The sequence below is a fragment of the Temnothorax curvispinosus genome, unplaced genomic scaffold, assembly GCF_003070985.1.
Source record: "Temnothorax curvispinosus isolate PA1 unplaced genomic scaffold, ASM307098v1 QBEX01012454.1, whole genome shotgun sequence".
NCBI lineage: Eukaryota > Metazoa > Arthropoda > Insecta > Hymenoptera > Formicidae > Temnothorax > Temnothorax curvispinosus.
The window spans coordinates 132,116-145,781 of NW_020222234.1; the positions used below are offsets into that span (position 1 = coordinate 132,116).

Genomic DNA, 13,666 nt, shown 5'->3' on the forward strand with positions numbered 1-13,666 from the left:
GTGAACTTTCATGCCATATGAAAATAATTATAAGCGAGATAGCCTTTCAAATACCTTTTTCCAAGCATCTGTTTATCATTGATGTATACCACTGTGTGTTTTTGCCTAACGATTCACATCATGAATCAATTACTCTGTCTCAGAAATGAATAAATTATTCTATCTCAGAAAGTGTGAGTAATGATCGAGTTTTACGATCGGCTTGGCCATGGAAAAACCCATAAATTTCTCCTGCGAGCATAGGAGATTCGCGCTTGGCAACGGAAGCGCTTTGTCGCTCAGATGATAGTGAAATCCGTTAATGGCCGCGTCATGTGTTGTGCGATTTGCGGGGATCGCGACGACGCACGTGAACGCATAATGCACGCGCGTCTCGACTCGGAGCACGGACATGATCGATTTTCTCTTTGGCAGACGCGGTCTATTGACATCCAGCGCGCATCCGTCGCAACGCACGCGCCGAGTGGCTCCGAAGTTGCTCGCCTCTAATTACGCGAGAATATTTCCTAATCAGTGCATTTTCACTGGCGCCAAGTCTGCGACTTGAGCTCGGCTACCACCTTCCACATATGCATGCACGGTATATCGTCGGTGTAACAGAAAGTACTATTATTCACGTGCAAGAGGTTTATTATTACGCGCCAGAGATTTCAAGAAACTAATTGTATCTCCTGGAAAAATTTTAATCATTATCGGTCAAACCCTTTTTCCCTTATTTTATTGTTTCTTATAATAAAAATTGTAAATCTGAGCAAATTTATTCTTTGGTATGTACCTAAGAAAAGATCTGGTATATACCTAAGAATGCCTAATAAGATCTGAATAGAATGGAATTTAATTATAACTAAAAAGACGTGGAAACATTTTGTTCTCAATTAATAATTTTGTTTTGATCGTATATTTTGGCCATATATTCTTTTTTTTTATATCTTTTTTACAGACACACAATTATTTAAAACAATTGTTCTCTTTAGGTAGTGCATTATAAATAATATGTATATTAAAATATTATTTTATAGAACACGCGTGACAATTCTTCTTCAATTCAGTATTAATAATATAGCAGGAATGATTCATTCTGAAAAGCGCAGATTTCTTATCATTGATGCCTTTAGTTAGCCTGCAAAAGAAAGCCCGGGACAACAGCCGGATATTACTATATCAATTCGAATGGCCCAATGTCGACGTCCCACGACACTTTTACGCGATACATCCGCATTCATCCGGCTCCCGCGTTGTAGACTATGCTTAAAGAGTTACGAACCGGACAGCAGACTGGTTTTCTCCGAAGGATGCTGCTTTTCAGCGTCGTCGGCAAGGATATGAAGAACGAGTGGAACCGAGAGAACTCGGTTTATTTTTTATTTCTATCGCGACCTTGCCAGCGGAGCAAGGATCCCCGCGTTTGTTGACCCCTACCGCGTATCCTTCTCCCTGGGTGCTCGTACTTCATCTCGCTCATCCACGTCTGTAGCCAATGGTCCCGAGAGGTAAACATCCTGCCAGGAATGAAGGGAACCACTTCTTCATCGCCAAAGTCGTTTTATTTGATGAGACTTGCAAAACTTGACTGCGCTTGGGTACAATTTTCTGGAATTTTATCCGCACCGCCGTATAATCGCTTTCGAAAAATAAATCTTTCATCTCGTTCTGAAGGCTCGGTTCTATGTTGTAACTTTTGCGTCAGCATTCCTTGTTGACTATGTTCCTAAGTCGAGAGAAACTATTTTTTAAATAAAGAAGATATTTTGTGAATCGTTTGAGAAAGATAATATGGTATTTATATTATTTATATCTAATTTATTCCATCATTAAATCTATTACACATTTTTAGATATTTAAATAAGAATTATTACTTTCCCATTCTTATTTTCCCCTTACTCTCTATTTCTATTTTTCCCATGTCTCAGAAAATTATATAAATATCTATATCTATATTTAGAATTCAAGAGTATCTTAATATTTTTTTTGCGCATTGAGGCATCGGAGTACTTTAATTTTATGTTCTACAATTCTACAACATCATCCATCTATTTATATCGGTCGAAGCGTAAATGATGCGAAGAAAGCTAGCTACTAATCCAGATTTAATGATCGGATTCAAACTCATTACACGCGCATTGAGTTTTATACCATAAACGCTCTACCGATGTTCACCGATACGATGATTATGATTTACGAGCTACAGTTTAATGTAAACAACTACGGGGTCGGAGAACCACATATAGTCAGGCGCTTCCCTAATGCGCGCTGATTTGCTTCTATTAACAGATACTAACGGCATTAAATAATTCTTGTCTCTTCTCCTAGAGACAGTAGTAGCGGTTCTATGTCATCATACACGCGGCGCGTTCCGCTTCGAGCGGTAAATTTTACACCAACGCGCGAATTGAGCGGATGTTATCTCATAAATTTGTGCGATCTGTTAAAACCCGTGAAAGTGAATATAAATCACCTTTATGGGCGCTTTCGAAATTTTTTTAGGCGCATGGCGCCACGCATTTTTCGGAAATTGTAAACCGAAGTGTAACATATGGAAGTGTAAATATATATAGGATTGTTTTTTATTATTGCAAACAATGTGTTGCAATTTGCAAAATTATTTTAATTATTTAATCTTGTTTTAAATGTTATGTTAAATACTTAAATACTGATAATATTCGTTTCGACATATTTGGTCTTCACTGCCAGTAATGTATCGCAGCACGCGAATGAGTCACTCGATCGAATTATCGGCCGTTACTTTCAGTCGCAGCCTGCGAATTCTCAAGCTCATTGTGCACGATATCATGTGCACTGTGACATCGATATCAAGGTCGCGTGATGAATGGGGCGAGCTGATCGCAAATCAATGTGATCGATCATTCAAAAATGATTTCAGTTCAAACATTCTGCGATGTTTACTAATATTCGTTAAAAGTGCACAAGACATATGTGTTTGATTAAAAAATCCGGTTACAATAGAACATTTAATTGCTCCCATTTTGCATTTGTTGCATTAATTGTCCCAAATATTATGTTTATATGAATTATAATTATATTTATATGGAAAACGAGAGTTACTTACTTACGTCTATTTTACAGAAGTTAGAATTATGTTGCTTCTGTAGATTCGTGAATCAAGTATATGTAAAAAAATAGGATAACACGTGGTTCCTCAAAACGGTACATAAAATGATACACTATATACAAATACATGTCTAACAATAAGAAAAAAAGAACGGGATAACGTGCGATCCTTAAAACGGTATGTCAAAGAAACGATGCTGAAACATGCATGCTAAGCATGTACGAGCATACATACGTGCTATGCATATAAGAGCACATCTCTCGTAGAAGAGATGAATGGAAGGATAAAATCTACCGTAAATAAAAAAGATTTTAATGCCGCGTGTTTAAGGCGTATAAATCACGTAAAGCGCGCTAAATTGAATGCCCCGGTTGCCTCTATGTCAGTTTTTGCTATTAAGGTGTGTACCTGATTCAACTACGCCCGCTGAATAAAAGAGCGTGCGTGCGCCGTCATTAGTAATCTACCCGTTTCCACCGTAGTGTCTTTCATCTCGCAGACCGTTTCTTCGATCAACGACTTGTCGGAGTGACGCCGCGAGTTATTTCGATAGCTGCCCGTAGCAAGGCTGCCTCATTTTTTTTTCGGCCATCGCCCCAGCTTAGTTACGGATGTACGCTCGTGCGAACGCGACCCTTTCTGCTCTAACAATAAAAAGATACCTCCGAGAAAAATTACGATGTTCCCGTTACTCGATCGGGCACCAATCGAGCCAGTAGTTGCTCTTTGCGGTCACCGTGACTTTTAAGATAGTTTTTGTCTCGACTATATAGTCTCGCTCCCGGACAGAAGACCAATCTATCTGTTTGGTCGTAGAGCCACTGTATTTATGAGATGTGCAATGACAGGAGACTTAGATCATTGCAATAAGAAAGTTTTTATTATTGCGTGATGGATACGCTTTCTTAATTCTGAGTTACATGGATTTTAGCAAAAAAAAATAAATCTTTAAAAAATAGACAAATAAATTCAATTATGAAAGTATTAGTTCATCAATATTAAAAGTAGTAAATGCAAGAACTGTGAATATTTTATTACTATTTTCAAATATCTTGATTATTTTAAGTTATCTATATGCACATCCAATGTATTAATGCTTAAATAATACAGTCATATAAATAATCTGTTCCACTGACTTTCACTAGGAAGATGTCACCTGGCAATTTTTAAAAGATTCCTCGTTAAGATTTGGCGCGGAAGAAATTGGACATGCCATATAATATCGTACAATCTCGGTTTAGATAATTTCCGCACATCACGATCTTTCGATTTTCTTTCAAACGCAAATCTGCACATGAAATTCGTTTACGTTATTGGTTTCTTACCTATCTAATATCGGTTAAGGTGATTTATTAGTTAACCAAATGCTCGTCTTTCCAATCTCTCCCGCCTTCATCGTGCTATCGCATCGTCCAATGTTTACGACAGACTCATGTCACCAGTTATGAACGCTTATACGCAATTGTTATTCTGTCAGATAACAAATATTTGATCTTTTTTGTGCAGTTCTTATTAATCGCTTATAACAATGCTTTTTACTGAAGAGAGATATTGAGCGTCTTCTTTCCTGGCGTAGAAATACGCTTTATAACACACATTATTATAGGTTCATTCATAACATAAATTTATGTCTAAAAAATATACGGTTATATGTAACTACGTTCTTTTTTATGCTTAAATTTATATAAAATTAGAGTAATAGAAATTAATCACAATGCATAAAATAAAACTGATTTATATGAAAGTAATATACAATTTGCTAAAATGAGATGTGATATATGACACTAAGAAAGTGTATTTGAATAAAATATGGCAACGTTTAGCAAAACTTTAATACTGTTTGTGTATAATATTATCGTTAATCAGGAAACAAAGCGTAGAACTTTTGCCCGACTAACGATTTCACTTTGATTTCGAGGAAACTATTACGCAGACAATGGATATGTTTTGCATTAGTAGTTTACACAGTTTCACGTACGCACCCACAAGCCTACAACTTTGCTCAAACGAATATATGACTATTCTATATAGAACTTGCGCACGCGAAAGTCAGCGAAAGATGCTGATTGCTTGATAAATTCGTTGCCGATTAACGAACCGTGCTGATGGATTTGTTAATTAACGCAAGATCGCGGAGCATTGCGAGGCGCAGGTTGGCTGACTTACTGCCCTGTGATATCGATCGCGATTCACAATATGTGTACAAGCACCCGTATCTCGTCGAGGAAATTTTTCAAGCGTCTCACGCGGGGAAAGTTCTGTATAATTACACAGTTGGGACATCCGGAAATGTTTTTCGCTTAAGTCGGGCAAGCAACGAAACAACTCGTGCTTAATCTCGTCGATTTTCTTTAGGTCTGATGATGGAATCGGAGAAGAAAATCTTTGAGATGATGAACAAGAAGGCGGCCATGTCTAAGTATTGGATGCCGTTGGTTTGGGCGACCAATATCATTAACAGGGCGAGAAAAGAAGCCCTGATTACAAGCGATCAAGTGGTGCAAGTCCTTCTTGTCGAGCTCAGCGACATCCGGAAGAGGCTTGGTGCATTGATTGGTTACGATACTGTCTGTGTTCCTCTAGTCTACACTCAGGTGAGTATTCTCACGTGAAATCGAAAAGCGTTCTGATCTAATGCGTCGTCAGTTTCTTTAAAGTTTGCAACCATTCATAAACGTATAAATCCGTCGACGTGTAAATCCTGATAATTATAAGAATAACGAAATTCTAACAATTTATTTGATTCATTCTTTTTTCACATGCAAAAGAAAAGAGAGACAATGTTACTTTGTACGTTTTTTTGTTCATTCCTTCTCACGTTGGCGTCGTGGAAAAATTACATGTCGATAGTATCGCTCGTCATTGGCAGATGTCGAATATGTTACGTGAATGTCTTCATCGTTCTTTACTGATCGTGTCATCATCGTGCTTTAAAGCGCCAGGAGTATGACGCATTATTATGTAATTCTTCGGCAACTGTATCCAATACATTATTTACACTTTACTTGCAATATGTGATATCAAACTGACAATGAGACAATAGATCAATAGAAAAGTCTGTCGCTGTCTGCTGCTAAATATTGACTATAAATATTTCCAACGTTATTTGATCCAATTTGCCTCTAAGCAATAATATTAAGTATCTTTTATTCGGTATAATATTAATTATAATGCATAAATAATTATTAATAATACAGAAATTTCATCGCTAAAATTGTTTATTGTACAAAACATGAGTTGTTTAGCAATAATTGTTTTACTGACATGACTCTTTCGAATTTTTCTAACCCACTTATTGATAACAGTGCACGCCAAACCATTGACGTTAACTGCACAGAAATTAATAACTTTTTTTTATTGTGTACACCTTGTAAACCTTCTTTCCTATTTAGGATTTAATGCATTTAAGTACATGAGACAGTAAAGTGAAACTTCTTCCCGAAAGAGATGTATTTCGTATTTGCAATTAGCGAAGATGTATGCGTTGTGCAATTGTAATTGCTCATCAACCAGCTTCCTTAATTATCTGCTGTTAAAACTGTTTTCAAGAAATTAAAGACTGCGTCATTTCGCAAATCTGGGCGAACGTGATGCGATGAGAGAAGCTCCGCTCAAATCTTTGTGTTATAGAACGTATTTCGCATTACTCTCGCAAATTCCTAAACACTTTTTTTATTCATATGTTCTATCATTATTAGTAATTGTGCTCATTAAATATATTGTAAAAATCTAAATACATATTTAATCACATAATAGGTATATATTTAAATACACTTTACTATATGTAATGAAATAAATAAAAATATATTTGATTTATTAAAAAATGACAATTGACGTTTAATGTTTAAGAACATCCAAGCTTGTTATTAATTTGGGAAAAGCCAGCAAAGCAACGATGAATTATATGTATGGTATTTTTTTTACGTATAAATCACGTATAAATCTCTTTCAAGACGATAGTGCGATTCGACATACTCCGTGAAATCGCAAGAAGATTACGCGTAACGACCGCAGAGTATTCACCGCGTAATGATACATCCGTCGAAGATTAATACCCGTTTTGGATACTCGCTGTTATTACATTCGCCTGCATTTACACTACAAACGTTTTTGCCTATCCTTGTAACGCTACCTCGCAACGATATATCATGTGTGTATCATGATGAAAATGTTTAACCCAAATCTGACGTAGAGTATATCCGCATTTTCCATATATAATATATGATAAATAATATTTATTATTGCTTTATATACTACATTTTTTTAGTGTATTTGCATATAAATAATATAAATTATAAAGAAAAGTTTTATCATTAAAGGATGCATTTTTTAAAATAACTTGTTTGATGCGGTTAAAATCTGACTTTGAAGGAATATGTAATTATAGCATATTATTTTAATACAAGCTATTAGTACTTGTGCTTATAAGGGAACATAGTTATTATAAACATATATTATGTACCGCAGTATATATATTACAGTAAGTTTAATTAAAAGGAATATTCCTTTGGCAGCTTATAACTTTAACCGATGGATGCAGCGCGGATAATGAAACGTGCCTGAAACACGAAGAATAAATACGATACATGTTGCATGGTCAAGGTCGACAAGAGAGTTGAACAGTAATTATTCTGAAATACGTCACGCCTTCGCGAATGATTTCGCGCGCGTTACATCTAAGAGAAATCTCTTCAATCCGAAGCTCCGAAATGTTCAAAGTCCACATGCAAGACACTATCTATTGTCTCTTATATGCACAAGTCACGCTATATTTTTGCATGAACTACCGTTTCCTGATAACCTTCAGTGAGAAAGGCGGCGCTCGCGAGACGACCTTGATATTCATTCATTAAAACCTGTTTGCTTGTACTTACACGATACAGAAAAAGAAGCGACAAGACGAAGTCTAACAAAGTTCGAGACTTCCGGTGTAATTCGCTACCACGACTTTGCTTCACGTCTAAAGCAACCGCTCTTTAAACGAAATAAATTATACTACTATACACGCTAATCTTTCGTATCGTGACGAATGCGAGAATGCGAGTTTCTTCCTAAAAATTTATACTCGCGCCACGTTTTTTTTTTTTTATCACGATAGTATAATAAGAACTTTGTCACGAAGCTCTCGATATATTTTTCAGGTGGTAACACTATCGCTATACGCCTACTTTTTCTCGGCCTTACTCGGCAGACAATTCGTCGAACGTTCCAATGGCACCGGAAAGTATGAGGATCCGGACATGTATTTCCCGTTTTTCACAGCGCTGCAGGTGATTAAGATGAACGATACTATCTCTAAAGGCATGACTGCGGAATGCCGCGTAGGAGTTTTCCTGCATAATGTTTAAGACTTTTTATAAAACTGACGTATATTCTTGCAGTTTTGTTTTTACATCGGATGGCTAAAAGTCGCCGAGGTGCTGATTAATCCGTTCGGCGAGGATGACGACGACATCGAGCTGAATTGGTTGATAGACAGACATATCAAGGTACGTGAGAATAAGAAAGATGATTGTAAAAAAATTATAGTTTTAAAGGATCCACAAAACGTTGTTATTTTTAAATCTTTTTTTTTTTTTCACACAAAGAAAAGTGATGGATATTTGAGCAAAATATTTGCGCATGGAGATATGTTTTTTGCTATATACCTCAAATCTTTTCTTCAATCCTATGTTAATGTATTTTTTGCTTATCATATCATCGCGCGTTATCGTATAACAGGCAGGTTACATGATCGTCGATGAGATGCACGAGGAACATCCGGAACTCTTGAAAGATCAATACTGGGACGAAGTTGTACCCAAGGACTTGCCGTACACAGTCGCCAGCGAGCAATATCGAAAAGAGGAGCCGAAAGGCTCTGCGGAGCATTACAAAGTAAAAGATAGCGACGCTCTTTACGCAAACGTGATGCTGGGCACACAGATTCACAGTCACGGTCAAAATCGTAAAACTCATCAAGATGATGTGTATGCCGATTACGTAAGTGAATTGTTTTTATAAGCTCGATACAACGGAATAATTTTATATAAATTTTAACTTATGCTCTTTTATACAATTATAGATTTACGATAAAATATACCCAAACAATTAATTAGGATCTCGATATTTTGTCGATTCATATGAATTTGTTTTCTGCCACAATTTCGTGATGTTTTCGATACTAAATCTCGCATGTTCTTCAGGAGAGCGTGGACACTCCGTTGGTGGAACGGAAGAAGAATGGTTGGTTCCAACGACAGATCACCCGAGTGGGTTCGGTTCGTAGTTCCTCGACTACGTATAGCAGCGGTGGTGGTTTCTTCTCACGAAACCGTCACAATAGTGTATACAGCAGCCCTGAGACTGGCGGTCTTCCGCAAACAAACAATCCCAATCTCAAAATGTCGCTCTACGATCGTCTCGTCGGGCGAAAGAGCGTCCGGAGCCAGCGCATGGGTCGCCAAGGTGCGTAGAAGCTGTTACATTGATAGCTAGTATGTTACTCTTAATCTGCGCATATTTGCTCCGATAAAACTTATAAAAATAACAACGCCTTACTAATTATATTTGTTTTATATTTAGAGCACGTTAAACGACAATAAATTGAATGAAGCAAAATAAATCTTCGAAAACAGCAACATCTTCGTTTCTCGTGCAAAATTATTTCAAGATGAATTGAGTATTAAAATCTTTTATCGATTTTATATTTTTATTTTCACAATACTATATAGAATGTTCTTTGTCTCATTAATATGCTTTCGGAGAAGATTCACGTTTTCAAAGATTGGGTGTTGCTAATCGAAGATTTTTTCCTCTGAGTCACGAACTTGTCTTGAAAGAAAGTCTCGAAGAATCGCAAGCTTTTCCTTTATTGTATTCCACGTATGCGCGAGATTGTGCAATGTTCGATCTTGCGTGACCTCTGCAATTTCCGTGGTTATTTCTCGCATTCAACGAGAAAACTCTCTAAAGTCCTTGTATTTCTTTCTATCCTTTTTTTTTTTCATTCTCGTAAGGAGAAAGACACAGTACCGCAAAAGTATCATATCCGCGTAATTATATTCTCGTCAGTGTAACTCGATGTGCTTCCTGGCGCCAAAGCAATGGTCTAAAATTCATTTTCACGCTCGCTCAACGTGGTCTTCAACCGAGAAATATTACAGTCGTTAGTTTAATCGGCATCATCATTACCTATTTTCCGCGTCCTCGGAATGATCCCGATTCCGGAACCAGTCGACCAAGCCAGCGTCGCTCTAACGGTCATTACTTTTCTAATTGTATTCTTTTTCTAACTGTAGGTACCATGACGAAGCTGAACTCGGTGCCGGTATCCCTGAAGAACAGGCCGCGCATACCAACTCCGGATGTGACGAAGGAGGTGATCGACCGTGAACAGAGGTTGGCTTTGTCCGCCACCAACGCGGCGAACATCGGCGCGGGTGTGGTGGGCGTGATACCAGCGAACGGTCACTATCCAACTGATCTGTCGGTGGTGGTGCTGTCGCCGATACAGGAAACCGAAAGCACGCCCGCTTCAGGGAAATCCGGAGCGGCGGCCTTGGCGCAGGCCGTGCTCTCGCCGACGTTGACCAGCGCCGGTCTGATGACACCGGTGACCTTAACACCGGTCACCATGGGCCATCTGACGCAATTGGGTCTGATGACGACGGCGACAACCACGACGCCGCATATTAACAATCAGGGCAACAGCGTCGTCCAGGCGACGTTAACGGAGGTCACAAGCGAGGAGGAAGGTAGCGGGAGCGGTAGCAGCAGAAGCGGAAGTATTACCGGCCAAGAGGATCGTTCGACGCCGTTGATCGACAACAACAACAGTCCGATGGGTAGCAACGGCAGCTCGCCCATTTTTGACGGCTACAACGATCGCTCGCCGATCTTGATGAGACCCGAGAAACTAGGCTACGTGGTCACCGCCGCTGTGCCCGGAACTCAAGCTAACAGGGCGGTAGTGACAGACGCGCGAGGTAGACGATCGGCCTCGCTGCCCGGTCCGCCACTACCACTGACCCAGGCAGGTCGAGACGACAGAAGCATGTCGTTGCCGCAATCTCCAGGATTGCAGCCGAGGGAAATTCGCATGATCTCCGTGCCGAACAGGCAGGACGGTTTTAGCGTGTCCAGTAATCAAGGTATTCGATCGAGGACCAGCAGCTTCGGTCATGATCTCTCCAGGTCCAATCAGAGTGTCCAGGATCCGTCGAGAAAAATCAGTAGCGTCTCGTGCACAAACGCGTCGCTTTCGAGCAGCTTAGGCTCGACGTCCCCAACATCGTCTACGAGCGTGTCCACCACGACGACTGTCGCCGGTAGCAAGAGGGGCGAAGTTTACGTTTGATGGAGGAAATCAATAACGCGGACTTTACTTGTTCTAATTAGTGAATACAACGTCCTGTTGACGTTTCCTGAGATTCATCTTCATCCCTTCCCTTATTGTAATGTGGCAGATTTATTCATTCCTCGTCTAGATTTTTTATCGACGAGATTACTAATGTCTGAATTTCCTTAACGATATATCTCGTTTCCTTTCATAGACCTTCCAAATTGTCAAGTATAGCGCGAGGTATAAAGAAAATTATATTTTATCTTAGAATTTTTTATTTAGAACTTTTCTTTACGGCGATTCTCCTGATGAAATATGAGTTCCCAAAACGCGGGTTGCCATTTATTTCATATTTATTTATCTTTTATTCACAATCTTCAATTCTCCAATCTCTTATAAAACTGAAATATACATGGGATGGGGATCGAACTCGGAGAATCCGTCGGCTACGAGTCGACCACTCTCAAACATCAAACATCACCCTGAATTTTCCTTTAGGATTCTTTAATTATATTATTATAACATCTTATTTGTTTCTAGAAAAAACGCGATTACTCTTGATAAATACAAGAGATAGCGCACGCTCTTCTATTTTCTATAGTTTTATTATTTATGTTAATTTTGTTCTTTTTACGTGTCTTTTAAAATATTTTGTACTTCAGATAAAAAGATGTAACAAAGTATACCAAACGATTTATTATAAATTGATCGCACTTACTATGTTACATTTTTAGCGATCAACGAAGGGGAATAATTATAGTATGTTTCACTACTATATTGTAAATAGTAATTTATACATTAAAGATTCTATATGACGATCAATCTTTTAGGAGAATATATTTAAAATATATATTTTATATATGTAAATTTTCTGCCTTTCTCTCTCTCTCTCTCTCTCTCTCTCTCTCTCTCTCTGTCTCTCTCTCTCGACCTAAGTAAAAAAAAAACGATTGATTCTCGTGAAATGCATCGAAGAAATCAAATAACTTATTGCCAATCGATTATCGATCATTTTCACTCGCAATGAAAGAAAGTTATAAGTATAATTTGAAGTGGGGAATATTGGAAAGATTTTTTTGTCGTGCAATAATGTAATACTGTAAGAAAGCCTTAATCAATTAATATTAAAATGCACACTGTTGCTACACTAGTTAATTTGTAATTTTTATTCATATAATATAATTTCATCACGAATTCGTTCGTTCGCATACGTCATGATATTGTGATACCATTTTTTTATAGATATCTAATATGATAGGATATCTGTAACGTTACGACAATCGTGGATTAGTAATGCGAGAGAAATCAAATCTATTAGTAATGTAATATTCATACGCTTTGTACATAGCTAAAATTTTTTGTCTTTCCTTTTATCATTTTATTTCCAACACGTTCCATAATTACCATAGATTCTATTGGTGCAAAATGTTCGTTCTTCACGTCGAATATCTGATGGCAGTATGCATTCGTGTATATACACCATATATCGGCATTTTATTTGTCATTTTTGCACATCTATCATCTAACTGATGTTATTAAAATATTTATCAAATATTTTTTTAATGATTGCGTGACACTGTCTTTAATATTTCTTCCGATATTTCTCTAATATTTCATTATTTTTAATTTTATTTGACAACAATTGATAAGCTAAACTAATTAATTACATAAAATGCAAATAATAGTGACAGTATAATGGAATAATGGAATATGTATAGAAATATCTTTTTTAAGTTATATAAAATATTTTGACATTACTATCATGCTTATTCGATGGAGAACGGCTTAAGACGAAACGTTTTTTGTACATTTCGATGATTAATGTGCAAATGTTACGCTATGGCTCAAGATGTTTCCAATAGACGTTTCTAATGTCAATTATTGCTTATTGTTGTTATATATTAGTGCAATTGCGTCAACAGCAAAAGCGTCGTAATTTTATCGAATGACGAGCCTATGTACATAATATTATAATTATTAAGTTAATATTTTTATTGAATTATAGTAAATATGCTCAATGCCATTGTGCGCATAAACCTAAACGGCAAAGTGCTATATATATATATTGCACAAGCAACTATATATTATTGAATATTATTATCTTATCGCGCAATACGTATAGGCATTGTTTTTTAATTTTATGACGGGAACAGTAATATTTTCGACACTTATAATGCAGTTTTTCTTGTAATAATTTAATTGTATAAATGGAAATTTTATAGAATTGGCACATTTACCAAAAATATCAATCGTAATTATAGCTAGTAGAACCT

General features: G+C 37.3%; 1 protein-coding gene across 1 annotated transcript in view; it reads left to right on the plus strand.

Moving 5' to 3' along the window:
- LOC112462462 overlaps window positions 1-12,952 on the plus strand; it is a 47,260-nt gene extending 34,308 nt beyond the window's left edge. Inside the window, exons 5-10 of the mRNA XM_025028262.1 lie at window positions 5,426-5,664; window positions 8,212-8,340; window positions 8,452-8,559; window positions 8,792-9,052; window positions 9,256-9,517; window positions 10,351-12,952. Coding sequence (XP_024884030.1) covers window positions 5,426-5,664; window positions 8,212-8,340; window positions 8,452-8,559; window positions 8,792-9,052; window positions 9,256-9,517; window positions 10,351-11,408 — 2,057 coding nt within the window. The 3' untranslated portion in view covers window positions 11,409-12,952. The remainder of the gene's footprint in view (window positions 1-5,425; window positions 5,665-8,211; window positions 8,341-8,451; window positions 8,560-8,791; window positions 9,053-9,255; window positions 9,518-10,350) is intronic.
- The last annotated feature ends 714 nt before the right edge of the window (window positions 12,953-13,666 follow it).